The sequence below is a fragment of the Silurus aristotelis genome, assembly GCF_946808225.1.
Source record: "Silurus aristotelis genome assembly, chromosome: 8".
Classification (NCBI taxonomy): Eukaryota; Metazoa; Chordata; class Actinopteri; order Siluriformes; family Siluridae; genus Silurus; species Silurus aristotelis.
Window position 1 is genome coordinate 29,281,652 of NC_139581.1, and position 16,456 is coordinate 29,298,107.

Sequence of the window (16,456 nt, forward strand, 5' to 3'; positions counted from 1 at the left end):
TAATATAATGCATTTGGTATAATGCAACATTTACTTTAATCCATGGTTCTTAATCACGTTTGATTTGTGTAGCCTTCATGGGAAACCGTTTGGGAACCTCAGATCTAGTGAAACATGGTGTGTGGTGTAGCCTGATATAAACCTTTTTTTTTTTTTTTTTAGCTTGTAAAATTAAGCACCGATGGTTGATCAAGAGATCCACTAAACCAAATTACTCAAAGTAAAAAAAACAAATAATAATAAAATGGCATGAAATTAAGGACTATTTAAAATTTGGAGCAAAATGAATGCAACCTACACAGGCCCTTTGTGGCATATTGTTGGAAATTGAAGTTAAAAAAAGGCTTACTGTTTAAGACAACATAGTTTATGTTTGACACATGGGCTTGTTCTGAGTTTTTCCTGGCCAACAAATAGCACTTAAACGGATCATTGATTAGAAATTGAAGTGCTGCTGTTGCTGGAAAAAAAGCAACATTACTTGTTACGTTGTACTTTATATTATATTAGTCTCTTTTTAGTGCCCTATTCTGTTAAATACCCAAAGAAACCATTCAGTCCTTTCATGATATTTAAACCATATTCAGATTTAAATCATAAGTGTAATTCAACAGTAATAATATTACACTTCAGTCATCACAACATCTGTACTGCTGCAAAAAAGTCTAAACGCAGTTCAACTGGTTTGTATTTGAGGCTTAAATCACTGAAATAAATGTAATTCAGTAAATTTGAGACATTTTACAGAAATTTGCTTTGCAAATGTGACACTTTTGAGGCTTTTTAACATCAGGCACATTTACATAAAAAGAGTTGAGAGCTCACAGTTCAAAGTCTGCACTAACACACACCACACACGGATAAAATCACTGCAGGGATGGCCATAAATAAAAGATCTATGGGTTACAGCTCTGCCTTTTTAAAGTCCCTACTTTGCATGTGCTAATGTGGTCCCAATATTTTAAAAGAAAACTTGATCGTGCAAAATTGAACCTGTTTCCGAAGCTGAATAGACCCTCGATGCTGAAGAATAACATTTAATACGAAAATAGATTACTATGAATGACTATTGTCTAAGAAAATGCCATCCTTGAACAATTTTGGATGTATTTTACTAGTATATAGAACTTTTAGTCACCTTTTTTATTTCAAAATAACAGCAATTACTATTAGCAGAATATTAGCAAAACACTAGCATATTGCTATTATTAAGTCATGCCACTTCTTGTGGTTGAGGAAAAAAAAAGTTGCTAGTTCAGTGTATTACATGTCCTTGTGTTTTTAAAACTTCTCGTTAGCTAGAGTTCTGCTGTCCACTCCTCCGGAACATGGAAAGAAAATCTGCGGGGAGCGAATGCTAATATACCGGCCGACGTTCTCTTTTGAATAGCCAAATTGCTATTCCTACAGTAGGACGTATAAATGATTAGATCCTTGGGGAGAACATCATTGAATGTTGCTGAAAGTTTTTCCCCCCATTAGAACAAAAATAAACTAGCAGAATGATTTTGAGGGAAGAAATCTGCCCCAAATACTAAAAGGAAATGAATTCCAAGCGAAGTGACTAGCGGAAAGCACAACGAATCTCGCTAACTAATTGTTGTATGATTTTAAAGTGCGTTTCACGTCCCACGTGTATCAAATTGGCCCTTTATACAGAGGCAATGCAGAGTCATTTATCCACCTACACTGAATCAACCAAAAGTATTTGGACACAACCTTTCCAGCTGTATGTGGTTCTTCCTTAATCTGTTACCACAAACTTTTAGCCCTATAGGGTACTAGGAACTTAGTTAATGCGAAACATGATACATTTCATATTGAAGACAAATCATTTTAAAGATTTCAGCAGGGCAAAAGTAATGGCGCCCCAGGAAACAAGAAGAACCGTTTACTTAACGCTTTGGTTTTAAGCCTTTTTAAAAATTTTGTCATTGTTGTATGAAGACAGACGATATTTTCGGTTCAGTTTCTGTTTACATTTACACACAATTTGACTAAAAAAATTATTCAAACGAATCCAGACAACACACCCGAGTCTTGCTGAGGCAAAGGTCTTTTTGCTAAGATCCGACGTCTCAAATTAGCTTTGAAGCTTTCCGTAAGCTACAGGCTACAGATGCGTCACTAGCCAAAGAACGTTAATGATTATTGCCGATGTACTGAAAATGAGCCAGGACTTGTGGTTGTGATGTGTGAGGACTACGACCGCATTAACAGATTAGCCTGCGGTGCATGTTCAATCTAAACACAAATTGCCTTTAAAATGCAGTCATTTCATCATAAATTTATATAAGATATATTACTATTTATGCAGAAAAATGTTTGTTATATTACATATGGGGGGGAGTATCTCTGCAGGAAGTGCTTATCACATTTCAGAAGCTAGCATATCAGTGGAGGTTATATTAAAGGCAAGGGACATGTACGAATCTCAGGTTGGGGTGTCCATAAATGTTTGACCCTGATGATGATGATTTGAAGTGGTTGTTAGCCTTAGCTAAGGTTCATATTGTAGAATCATTGACCTTCCTTTGTTAGATTCTATAGCAATGCCAAACAGTGGCGTAAAGGGAAATATTAATTATCAATGTATTTGTAGCTGTGACCTTTGGATTAGAAACATCTAGACTACATGGACTGGTGACAGTAATTAAGGTGGGTGGCTGGGCGCTTGTTTAGTATTAAAACACTGCGGATATGTTTGATTCATTCCGTTTCGAACGCTTTGAACTTGGCGTTATATTTGCTTCAGATTACCATTAGGAACTGATGCTATGGTGTGACCGTAGCAACAGGTCAGTTTCCTTCTGAGGCTTATTTTCATAGAGAAATTTGGTTCTGCGTTACCGATTTGCGTTAGCTAGCTTTGGTTTCCAAAACACAACAAACCTGCACAATGGATGATGCTCAGATCATTCTTGAGGCGGAGCAAGTTCAAGTGTCTGCGGTTGGTGTGGATGCTAAGTTTTTTTTTTTAAATGATCGTGATTTTCACGTAAAATAAGTGTCTTGTTGTTTGAAAATCTAAGTATGGAAATCTATAGAGAACTGACCGGTTAAATATTCCTCTTCTTATGTGAAAGAATCCAAAACACACATGTACTGCAATATGTACTGCATACGCACCTCAAACGCAACACGTGTGAATGTGGTGAAGTCGCGGTTCGTACGATTGAGCTTAGCGTGTCATGCTACTACGATGCGATATCTTCTGCTGACTGCTTGGACCTTGAGTCAGAGATGGTGGTGATATTGTGTTGTTTTGCACACATGTACTTCCGTAGTGCAATTTATGTAACCTTTGTATAAGTGTGTTTGCCCTTGTTAGCTTGGTGTTATCTTTTGTTAATTGAGGTTGTTGTATGTATGGTCCTCGTCATTTTGTTTAGAACTCCGTGTGGTATTAAAATTTCAACCGAATTGGGGGGGGGGGGGGGGGGGGGGGGGGGCGGACGCTCATGAAATGGACACCTTGGCCATAAAAAAGGGTCACGTTTGACCTAAAAAAAAAACAAAAAAAAAACAAGCTGTACAAAAACCAAGCCCCAACATGAATTTGGGGGGAAATAGCTCTTTTCTCTTTTGCTGTATTTTATGGCTCATAAGCCGAATCAGGATGATTAAAGGAGAAACGATTGATTGAGCGACGCTAGCAGAGCATGTTTTAAAGTGTGTCCTGGTAGCCCATATTGCTAATTAGTTCTAATGCTTGATTGGAATCCAGATGTCTACATAAATTATAATAGTTAGCTCTCGAAAATCGCCAGTTTAGTTTTGGCATTGTGTTGCGGTTAAGCAGAATGCAGTAGGTATATATTTTCATCTGCTTATAGGTTTTATTTGGAAAGTTTGCAATTTTCGTATTGTGTTATATATACGGAGATATATATAGGTTTCCTGGTGGTCTAGTGGTTAGGATGCGGCGCTCTCACCGCTGCGGCCCGGGTTCGATCCCCGGTCAGGGAACCAACCCCAGCCATTAGGGTTGCACAAGCCTTAGTGCCGGTCCCAAGCCAGGATAAATGGGGAGGGTTGCATTAGGAAGGGCATCCAGCGTAAAAAAACATGTGCCAAATCAAACATGCGGATGATCCGCTGTGGCGACTCCTAATGGGAGAAGCCGAAAGAAAGTTTTATACGGAGATAGAAATATATATATATATATATATATATATATATATATATATATATATATATATATATATATATATATATATATTCGTACACCCTTCAGGAACTGCACCCCAGGCCTCTTTACTTCACCTCCATCAGACCCTGACCTTACTGACACCCTTGTGGTTGAATGAAATCTCCACAAAATCTAGTGAAACATCTTCCCGGAAGTGCGAAATGTGAATGTGAAAAGTTTTGCCTTATTGGTGCGCTCGTGTTAGATGATGTGTTAAAGTCAAACTGTTTTTTCTTAAAAATCAGTTGTATCCGTAGCTAAGTTATAATTTTTTTACTTTATGGTCTGGTCATCGAGGTTTGAGTTTGCTAGTGTTTGTTGTGTGTTGTAAGGTTAGTATAGAAACGCTGTGGGCATGTTCAGTTCGGTCTGTTCTGAATAGCCTAACATATGTAGTGCAAAGAACAATGAACTAAAAATTAGCATAGGAAATGTTGTCATGGTTTGATTGCATCATTTCATTTGAGGCGTTTTTCATTTAGCTCTGCGTTACCAATTTACTCCGGCTAGCTTTTGTTCCAACCGACTGTATTGAACTTTGTAATGCTTAATGTTCGTTGGTGGAATGGTGGTGTGAACTTCCTGTCCAACAGTCTGTCAATTATAAATGTCTATTGCTGTATTGCTAATGCATCAAGAGGATCCCAGTTTTAGTCCGGAGCGTCTGGACGGATTGTCCCCCCCTGATATTCTTGGATGGTTAAATAGTCTGGGCCTTCGGCTGCTCGTTGTTGTTGTTGTTACCCTGCGATTGTTTGTTGCTCCTCTCAGTTCCGCCCCTCGACGTTTCCTGCAGAAACAGGCGGGGCTTGCAGAGCGACATCAGGATACAACGGTACTCGCGCCGGAAGTTCTGATTGAGCAGCCCATAGACGACGGCGTTGAGGCAGGAGTTGAAATATGCCATGAAATAGCTGACCACAAAGAGCCAGTCGGGAACCAGCGGCGCCACTCGGGGCGGGTCGACGGCCACTGCGAGGCCGATTAGGTTGAGTGGCGCCCAGCAGACAGCGAACAGCACAAACACTACGAACATGGTGAGGAAATGGCGGATCTCGCTTGGCCGGAGGCGGGGCCTCGTGTCGCTGGCTACGCGCCGCCTGACGTTTAGCACCAGCATCCAGATGCGTGCATAACAGAATGTGACGATGGCGATGGGAAACAGGAAGTGGACAAACACCACGGCGAAGGTGTAGCTGGCGCTCGCCGTTTGGCTGAAAGTGCAAGAGTAAACGCGGGGGTCGTAGCTGAGGGACCCCACCGCGAGATTGGGCAGTATGGCGATGCCGGTCAGCGCCCACACGAGCATGATAAGAGCTAGCGTGCCACGACGCCCGTACACTTTGGCATACGTGCGGGCATGGCAGATGAAACAGTAGCGGTTGAGGGCGATAGCAGTGATGTTGAAGACGGAGCCAATGACGCTGGCACCCATGAGAAAGCCGCTGACTTTACACTCGGTCTCGCCAGGAAGCCAGCCGGAGTGCAGCAGCGCATGGAGGACCAGTGGGTATGGGTAACACACCACCAACAAATCCGCCAGGGCCAGGCTCACCACAAATGCGTTACCTGTAACACACACACACACACACACACATGCATAAACAACACTATGTCTATGTCTAACAAGCCCAAAGTTTGTCTGTTCGGGTTTGTGTGTGTGTGTGTGTGGTATTCGGGTTGTGTGAGTGTGTGTGGGTGGGTGAGGGTGTGTGTGGTTTTGTAAACAGAACTGATAGGTTCAGGCAGAGTTCAACACAATTCAGCACAGCAGTGGAAATAAACTCGAACACGGACCACCACACACACACACACACACACACACACACACACTTCAATGATAGATCATAGAACAGTATACACACACATACACACACACACACACACACACACACACACACACAGAGTAATTAAACCTTAACTCCTAATTAAAACATTAATGACCTGAGACAAAGGGATGCTTTCCTGCTTTGCTAATGAATTCATACACACGCGCTCTCACACACACACACACACACACACACGGACAGCTTTTAACACACCCTGGTGGACTTAAGAATGCAAATGTGGTGTCTCAAGAGTGTACACTTGGATAAAAAACAAAAGTGTGTAGCAGAAGCAGATTTATTCGCAAGCAATGACACACACACACACACACACACACACACACACACAGCATAGTAAATGATGTAGCTTCAGTGATTTCCTCCGAGATTTCCACACTCCATTTTCTCGGGTCTAATAAGTGGGTGTAATTTAGCTAGCGGAGGAAAATGAAAGCAGCGAATTCGGATCAGAACTCAGACAATCTGATTACACAGTTGTCACATTAACTCGTTGCGATCATGTTATCGGTGTCATTACGGAAAGACACAACGCTCGCGATCCGTACCTAAGCAACGTGTACACACCTGACCCCTTTCGTTTTCCGCACAACCACTTTTGACCTTATTGGCTTTGCATATTTTCCCCCCACATTCCATCAGGATTCTGGTCTGCAATTGGCTTCTTCGAGAAGCAAAATGGAGGACTAAAGGAGTCGTCGTCTGCGGTGCAGATAAATAAATAAAAGATATTAGCTGACAATTTGTGTCAAAATGTTCTTCTTCCAACAAACCAACGCTTAATGTTAAAAAGTTTTGTGTATTATGAATAAAGAAAGAACAAGCCTATTATAGATACACTGTGTTGCCAAAAAAACAATGGACCACCCGACTTTTTCAGCCCTTGGATGTGGTAGCATGAAACCTTTGTGGATGAATGAAATCTCACAAACATCCACAGAACATCTAATGGAAAAATGGAGTTGATTATAAGAGCAAATGAGGACAAAATCTTGTTTACATTGTGTATATACTAATCAAGAATCTAGATGAGGTCAAGATGCTACATCGTTTAGTCAATCTACGAACACTGTCACTTTAAATGACAGGAGGAGAAATCAGGCAGCCATCTTGGGTGTCATTAAGCGACATCCGGCTTTTTCACCCTGAGAATCACCTGCAGCTCTGTCAAGGGGAAGCAACAGAATGGATCTTTTTTTAAATTATTATTAATTACACATTAAATGATGAAATAGCTTTCTGAGACAACTTTAAAGTCATTAGCATAGGACTAGCATGTATTTTTGGCTTCCCATTTCACTTTTGACAGCATTTTGATGTTCTAATGAGCTCACATTTTTGGGAAGATGTTCCTTTAGATTTTGTGGAAATTTGTAAGATTTCTGATTTGTGAAAGGCCTGGGGGGGGTGGAGTCAGCTTTCACATTTACCTCAATAGGGTTACAGAGCTCTATAGCAGGATGTTCTTCCACTCCTGCATCCTGAGACGTTTCATACAATTGTGTGCCTCCGACTCTGTGGTAAAAGTTTGACGAAAGAACCATCTTTAGTCCATATTGGTGTACTTTTTCTTCATCTTGCCTGAAAAAACACCTTGTGGTCTTTTGGATGCACTAAAGCTCTTTAAATCTCCAGAAATTCATTCATGCCTTTAGTTTAGAACGGATCTCTAATTAAGGTTCAACAGAGCGTATCGAAAAACTAAAACGAATGTATTAATTTTAAACGCCATTCACGAGGGTCTTTGTGTTGATGTTCAGAAAAAAACACATTAAAGAATGTGTGTTAAGAGTGTATGGGATTATTCTGTTCATCCTGTGTGTGTGTGTTTGTTTTTTTCCTCACTCAGCACTTAATGGCAATTTCGCCGCCATCGCAGCGCCATCAGATATCTTCGTCCTCGTTCCACGGACATGTCCTGAGCTTCAGCCGTGTCACAACCGTTAAATGTTCTGCCAATTTGAACTTAAATTTTAATTCTAAGTTATTTTCTAGCAACCAAGAGGAAGCGTGAGCTACCATTTCTGCTCCCGCTTTAATGTTACAGTGCAGTGTGTGTACATAGAAGACTGGAGTTCAGGCTGTAATGGTTGTCTGTTCTGTTTAGGTACGGGACAGAGCAGTTTTTGTAACTACACCTAGAATAGTCCACTATGATCCTGTAGCCTATTTCATTTTAAATGTGTAACACTTTCTGGAACTACAGAAGGGGTGATACTGTCCAATTGAATTCTTCGAAATAAAGTCCCAGTTGGCAGATATCTTCTTTTGGCTGCTCCCATTAGGGGGTGTCACAGTGGATCATCCGTCTCCATACCCCCCTGTACTCTACATCTGCCTCTTTCAAACCAACTACCTGCATGTCTTCCCTCACCACATCCATAAACCTCCTCCTTGGTCTTCCTCTTTTTCTCCTTCCTGGTGGCTCCATCCTCAGCATTCTCCTACAGATATACCCCATGTCCTCCCTCTGCACATGTCCAAACAATCTCAATCTTACCTCCCTCGCCTTGTCTCCAAAACGTCCTACATGTGCTATCCCTCTAATAGATAGTTTCTAATCCTGTCCATCGTCGTCACTCCCAACGAACATCTCAACATCTTCAGCTCTGCTACCTCCAGCTCCACCTCCTGTCTTTTACTCAATGCCACTGTTTCTAAACCATAAAACATGATACGAGTGAAACATGTATTTAAAATTACGTTTTAAAAAAATAAGTCTCTGGCATTGTTCAGAGCGCCGTTCCAAACGTAGGGGTGGGCCGTATTCAGTTTGGGGACTCCTGTTGTAGGATTTTTAAAATGCGACTCAATTAAATCGTGGCCAAGAGAATCGCAGTGTGCGCGTCCCGCTTTCGAAATCAAGCTCCGCATTCCATCATGTAGACTTTAAATTAACATGTATTAATCACTGCAGTAGTTATCTAATGGAAGCCTCGTACTTGCTCATTTACTTGTACTGTAGGTGGTGACATGTCTTTTGGTAGTGAAGTGTGTATGTCTATTGCATAAGAATTTGTTTACAGTTCCACCGAAACCAGGGATGATAAAAATGCACTGCAAATGTTTCTCTGTTGTAGGAACGAGTGTCAAAAATTCATGCTAATGAGAGATTTTTTTTTGACATTGAAAACCCCGTGGAATTCGGCTGCGTGCAATTATTATCCACCAGGTGTCATTTTGAAAATGCATTTGCAATGGCGTTTAGGACGAGTTCACGCAACAAGCAGCAGACATTGCGCAAAGATTGTTAAAACACTCAGAAAAGGTGCACAACCTGAGACTTTTTTTTTAAAAGAACAGGAGTTGGGGTCACTCAGTTTGCAGGATAACCTGAAAGCAGCTGGAACAGCACATACACAGAAAACAAAAGCATTGAAATGCATTAGATTATTCCTGCTCCAATTGGAAAAGTCGTGAAAAAAACAATATAATTGTTTCCCAGTAATAACGGCAGCTTGTCAGATTTGCCATCGAGTACTGTACACACGGTGAAGCACGGGGGTGGGAGCATTATTATAGAAAGCTATGTCTGCTCAAACACAGCCAAAGAAACTGAAACCGAGGAACGTCATAAATATAGATGACACATTAAAGATAAAAAAAATATACAAAAACATCCACTAAAATGCATCTCCCAAAAATGAAACCGGATGCCAGATAATTCAGTTTTACTCCCCCTTCCACCATTAAATAAAAATTCTATTTAAACAAAACTTAACTTTTACTTACAAAACATATTTGATTCATTTACTGCACCTGCCAGACATTTCATGATTCGCTCTGTTCACAAGTACTTTATTTATCTACTCTTCCACCTTCAAAAAGCGTCCTGGAAGTGTGTCAAGCACCTTTTGCGATTCAAGCTTCATATTGGGGAAGAGGGTGAAGTCCGCAGGAGCCGAATCTGGTAAGAAGGGTGAGTGCGGAAGTGAGATCATGCGGCTCGCTTTCCGACGATCATCATGCATGAGTAGCTGAAGGGTTTTGACGTTTCCAGGGGTTGAGCTCGTTCCTGATCTCTCGTCGTTTTTTTCCAGTGACGTTCTTCCACTCTTGAAGTGCCTCGAACGACTCACTGCAGCATCGACGCGTGTCAAACGTACGAATTGTCAAATTTGCGAGTTTTAATGCAGGTTGTCACGTTGTTTTAATTTGCTGCATATAAAATCGCAGACGTGGTAAAGCATGTGATCAGAAAGTTGAGCCAAGAGGAACAGGGCAACAAAACTTTAATTTTATTTACAAAATCTTTTATTCACAGTCCATAGGGGCATGATTTGTTTGCTACACCTGCCAGATACGATGTATAGTATAATAAAATGGATTTAATAGCGGCATGGGATCTCGCTGGAATCTTAAAAAAACGGCGTGTTCAATACGTCAGGAGACGGAAGGCTAGCGTTAAACGCAAGCGCCGATAATAAATTAAAACCCCTGATGTGCACCTGAGCTACTTCTGACCAATCAGAACACGTCGGTCAACCGCGCTGTGGTGTGTAGCGTCAGAACGTTCTCATAATGACGGAATTTGGGCAAGGTGTGTCAGTCGGGATTTATGATTTTATGGCATTATGATGGTAAATATGGAGTACTGATAGTAGATCTATAACCGTTAAGGCCTTCTGGAGACACACCCGCGTACCCACACACACACACACACACTGTTTATTATGTGTTGTTGTGCTCAAAAAAGCGTACCGTTTGCAATCTCATCACTTTGCATTAACAAGACATTGAATGTCACCTTGTAAAAAAAAAAAACACACACTTCTCAAAATACACACACAATGAGGATCGTTAATGTTTCAAAAACTGAAGCAGAAAACAAAAAAGAAGGAGAGATTACATAGAGAAGATGGATGTGATATGCAAGGCAATGATGAGTCAGTGTGTAAACTGGCCTGTCATCACATTTTCTAGTGAAGTGCCACACACACACACTCCTCCATCGTCTTTGTTGCCTCTTTTTCTTGCCTACACAAGTGGTAAGAAAATGACGAGTTAAGCAGCGATAAGAGGATCGGATGAATCAAAGAGCAAAGCTGAATGTCTCTCTTTTTTTTATTTCTCCCCCTCTCTCATCCCTCTTTTCTGTTGCTCATCATATCCGTCCCTTAAGCCTTATCGGCCTGCCCATACGCAATGTTTTCTCTCTTGTGCTCCATCTCTCTCTTTCTGACCTTCTTCAAAATCAAGTGATCTGAGTTTACCCTCAATCCCCCTCTACAGATTTTTACCCATAATCCCATACATGACAAAAAAAAATGATGACTGTTGTTCTTCTGGTACACACACACTCGCTTTATTACCAACTAAACCTTTCGCTATCAAGTGCAAAATACCCAGAATTCCAATTGTTTTTTTTTGTTTTTTTAACCTATGATTCCACCTGTTTTTCCCCCAGTAGCTACTCAATCTGTGAAATGTGGCTACTTCACCATTTAAGAACTATTTCCAGTACAGAAACGGTAGTTACAACCAGTGCAGTATTATAAATACCCTTAAATCCACCTGTTTTTACCAATGATTCCACCTGCATTTACATAGAATTCCATTTTGTTTGTACCTTTGATACCACCTGGTTTTCATTATAATTTCACATACTTTTTACCCATAATTCTACCTGGATTATACCCATGATTCCACTTTGTTTTACCTACAATTTCACCTGTTTTTTTTTTTTTTTATAATTACACCTAGATTTAATTATACTTCCAACTGGTTTTTACCCATAATTACAGCTGTTTTTACCCATGATTTTTCATGTTTTTTATTATGATTTCTAATGGTTTACTCATAATTTCAAATTTTCTACCAATGATTCCTCCTGGTTTTATTCATAATTCAACCTGGTTTTATCTATAATTTCACCCAGGATTTATTTATAATTCCACTTGGTTTTTACCCATAATTCCAACTGTTTTTCATTATTCCTTCAGTTTTTACCCATAATTTCACCTGGATTTTTATCCATAATTTCACCAGTTTCTACCAATGATTTACCCTAGATTTTTACCCATGATTCCACCTTGTTTTGCCTACAATTCCACGTTTTTTTTTTACCCATAATTACACCTGGATTGAATTATAGTTTAATATAATTAATATAATGTTGAACAATTTAATTAATAATAACACTCAATTGTACTTAAAATAATTTTGGTAAAATCAAAGCAATGTGGAATTTTTATCAATAATTTCACTGTTTCCCCCCATATTCCCATCCAAACTTACATTATATTTTATATACGTTCCACAACAATTTCTGCAGAATTTACCCATAAATCCACCACTTTTACTTATTACACTACACAACTTTATCCATAATTTTACCAATTTATCATAATTTTTACCAATTCTATCAATATTTCCATCCATATTTACCCAAATTCTAGGCCCGTTGTACACAATACCCACAATTCCACCAAATTATTTGCCTAATTAGGCTATAAATCTCCTTCAATTGCCCTAAAATTCCATCAATTTATCTGCAATTTTCACCAACATTGTACTCAATCTGAAAACAGATTTCAGGCAGATTTTTCCCAAATCCACTCTATTATTCAGAATGATTTATATAATCTATAATTCATACAATGTTCTGTACTACAGGGTGTCTAAACCAGGAGAATCAAGAATCAGTGAAATTAAAACGTGCATCATTTTGTATTTATTATTTACACCATATGTTCTACATGTTTACCCCAAAATGAAGGTAAAACACTTCCTTAAGACCTATTCTCACTTAAATGTCATTACCTTACATAATATTACCCATAACTCCACTTAGTCCATTACATAGAGTAGCCTAATTTTAATCAACCCATTACAACTACCTGACACTGGTGCCGTGACCCGGATCCTTCCACAGGATTCAGAGTAGTTGTTCACCAGGGTGGTGTCTCATCCTTCTACAGTTAATGTGGACTGGTCTGAACTTTGCTATCTTGTTTTTATTTGATTGCCTGCTGCACTAAGATACACAAAGTGAACAAAATAATCTTGGCAGAGTCACGATTGGACAGCAGCAGAGCACACAAAATGGATTGTGTTTGTCTTTTGTTCACCCAGGCCATTATAGGAAAAGAGTGTAAGGATCATAAATCCAGTCTCGGCAGGCCCAATTCTCTCTCTCTTTCTTGATTTACTTACTCTGTCCATAAATCCAATCAATTTCAGTAATTTCACCCACTTTTACCAAAGGTTAATATAGACCTCTGTTTTCCCCACCATATAGTCTACCCCCTGTCTGCTAATTAAATCATTACTAGCACCTGTGTACAATTTCCCTATACGAGGTGGTTAAGTCGCCCTGTTCCTTAGCCTGAGTTCAATTACCACCGCAGAACAATTCCAAATTCCAAGACAAAATATATATATTTATTAATAATAGTGGGGAGTGGTGGCTCCAGCGGTTAAGGCGCTGGGTTGCGGATCCGAAGGTCTGGGGTTCGAGCCCCGGTATCGCCAAGCTGCCAATCTTGGGCCCTTGAGCAAGGCCCTTAACCCTTTATGCTCCGGGGGTCCCTTACGAGGGAAATATCAAGGTCCGTGACGTCGGAGTGACGTGGGGCCGCCTTCCCGTGGGCTCACCACCTTTAGGAGGGACCGTAAGGGACGGTGCTGTGAGGATTGGGCAGCAGTCAAAGGCGGGGGTCTGCTTAGACTGCTGTCCCCGCGACCCGAATTACGGATAAGCGGGAGAAAATGAATGAATATTAATAATAGTTTTTTTCTTCATTTATGAATTTGTTTATTAAGGATAAAGTTTATACACTCAAAGCAACCACAAGCAAAGAAGTAGGTCAATAATGCAAGTACCGTATTTTCCGGACTAAAAGCTGCTACTTTTTATAGATTTTTCCTTGGGTTGTTCCTGGTTTCACAATGAAATTGCCGAACGGGTTCAGGTGAACCAATGAAACTCTTTATATTAAATCAGATGCGCTCCCACTGAATCGGGCCGCACCACATCATAAAAATGGATGAGGTTCCTCTGACGTTTGACCTGCCGCTCACTCGGACTCTCTACAGGAAATGCGAATCATTCGTCACGCTGAAAACAACCGGGCATGAAATTACACACTTCACCTGTGTTCTGAGCTGCACAGCATCGGGAGAAAAGATTCACCGGTGGTGATCGACGATGATGCCAAAAGATAAACTCCCGAGAGAAATAGTTGTGAAAGGAAGGAGGAAGACAGTGAACAATGACTTTCTTGGTAGGCTACTGTTTAGATACAAGCCGTGTTACAGACACTGTCTTTCATTAAAGCCTGTGTAAAGTTCATTAGCTTCAGTGTAGGAGCATTCACCTTATAGACAGGTGCGGCTTATTTATGTTCAAAATAAAAATCTTTGTAAAATTCAGTGGGTGCGGCTTATATTGCGGCTTTATAGTCCGGAAATTACGGTAAATGAAAGACAGTTAGAGTATGAAACACCAGTACACTTTGATTTTCTTTATTATTGATATTTGATCTTATTGATTGAGAACTTGATAGTTCAATACATTTTTAAACTTGAAGTATTCACCATTTTTTGGGGTGATGGAGGACAGACGGGGCTTAAAAATCCACCATCCCCCTAAAGATGAAAACGGCAGAAGAAAAGTTTGAGAACCACTGCATTAAACCATCTTACCCTTTACTTACAAATAAAAATGACATGTCTGATTATTACTGCAGAGCTGTGGTTTAGAAGTAAGGAGTTAGCTTTTGATGGAGATCTGCCTCAGGACTCAGGTAGTAGAAAAAGACATTAAAACTTGAACAGCCTTGAAGGGGAAAGCAGGGCACGGCTCTGTCTCTTCATCAAAAGAAATCCAATAGTGACTCGTGTTTCAATCAGATGATGAATTCAACAGCTTCTCCTGACGAGCACAGGTCAGATCCTGAGGTATTCCTTTTGACGTCGGTAGCAAAGGGATTTCGGATCCGCTCGGTTCTCGCTTGCTCGGCAAATCGTTCGATTAGCGAGAGGTGCCTCTTAAACAGCAGAATCAATTGACATCTTATTAATGCGCTGAAAGTTCTAGAGCACTTGGGGCCGTTGCTTTGCTTGAGTCCTGGATTCAAACGTGAGATCCATCGTATATACTCATGCAGACTTGCTAGGGATATCTGTAACTGATTTAACACTATCTGCACCACAGAGTGAACTTCTTAGAGCTGTAGGTAGCTCAATTTAATGTGTAGGAAACTGCATATGTTCAATAGGAATGGTAAGATTCAGCGATTCCCGCCAGGGTGCATTGGCATCAAAGTTAACGGCGTAAAGCCTCGAATGAAAAAGTGTGTATCGACAATTGCGTGCCATATTTGGATCAGTAAAGAATGATTTATTTATATGTAAAGAGTGAAATTTAAAGTTATAAATAATGTATTTCAACTTATAGATACATAAAATGCAGATTAACATGGCAGAGGTAGAGCTGCATCTTCCTGGAGACAGAAAGAACGTCTGTAAATTGGTGTTTTGCTGACTGTCTGGACCGAAGAAATAAAAGCGAATCTATCCCACAGTGGGCCCGTTTAGCGTCTGGGACAGCTTTTTTAATCCAGCTAATTATACTGCTGTCCCTGCCTGTCATTGCCCGGGCACCGTCTAGTAAAAACTCATCTTTGATAAAGCCGTTCAGAAACTCAATCCTCATCTATTATTAATCCCCTGTGGATCTTGCTGACAAAGGCTTCAAAACAGTTTTGAGGTGGTCCAGGTTCCCTCACAAACACAAGCAGTGCAATTAGCCTAGTCTCTTCAATAGTCTGTAGTCAAAGAAACCCTCCTGATGTTACCTCTAAAAGAACTCCATCAAAGGCCCGAAACAGCACCTGTTGTTCTTGTTTTTTATCTGCTAAAAAAATCCACCCTCTCAAATAAACCAGGCATCCTTGGCGTCTTTCGAAAGTTTTACTTTCACCAAATAAGGAGGAAGATGAAAGGTTATGTGTCGGTTTGGTCTGTCGTATTATCGACTCTGAGAGTGGTTGTCATTGGCTAAGGGGGCAGAAGAGCAAACGGTTTTGCTGCCTTCATACGAGTCATTTCTTTCGCAAGGGGTAAACAAAGCTCTTCACTAATCGTGTGAGGCTTACCTGCTTTTGCCATCAGCAAGCTCGCCGTGTATGAGGCTCCTTCTGCTCCTTCCTTGGGACTCTTTACTTTTCCGCAATTCATTTTCTTTGTGCTTCAGGGTTGCTTCAGGGTTGTTCTACTATAAAAAGTTTTTGCTGTGGCTTCAAAATCCCATTGCTGGCAGGCTCTGGGTTACTGAACGAGGGTTAGGGGTTCAAGCCATGAGATCGCCAAGCTGCCACTTTTGGGGCCCTTGAGCAAGACCCTTAACCCTCTGTGCTCCAGGGCTGATGTATCATGGCTGATTCTGGGCTCTGACACCAGCTTTCTAACATTGCTA

The 16,456-nt window shown here is 40.5% G+C and overlaps 1 protein-coding gene across 1 annotated transcript in view; it reads right to left on the reverse strand.

Annotated features, from left to right (window-relative positions):
* Positions 1-4,501: 4,501 nt before the first annotated feature.
* Positions 4,502-16,456, reverse strand: part of mtnr1ba (melatonin receptor type 1Ba) — an 18,070-nt gene continuing 6,115 nt past the window's right edge. Inside the window, exon 2 of the mRNA XM_083549089.1 lies at positions 4,502-5,761. Within this exon, the coding sequence (XP_083405215.1) occupies positions 4,893-5,761 (869 nt within the window). The 3' untranslated portion in view covers positions 4,502-4,892. The remainder of the gene's footprint in view (positions 5,762-16,456) is intronic.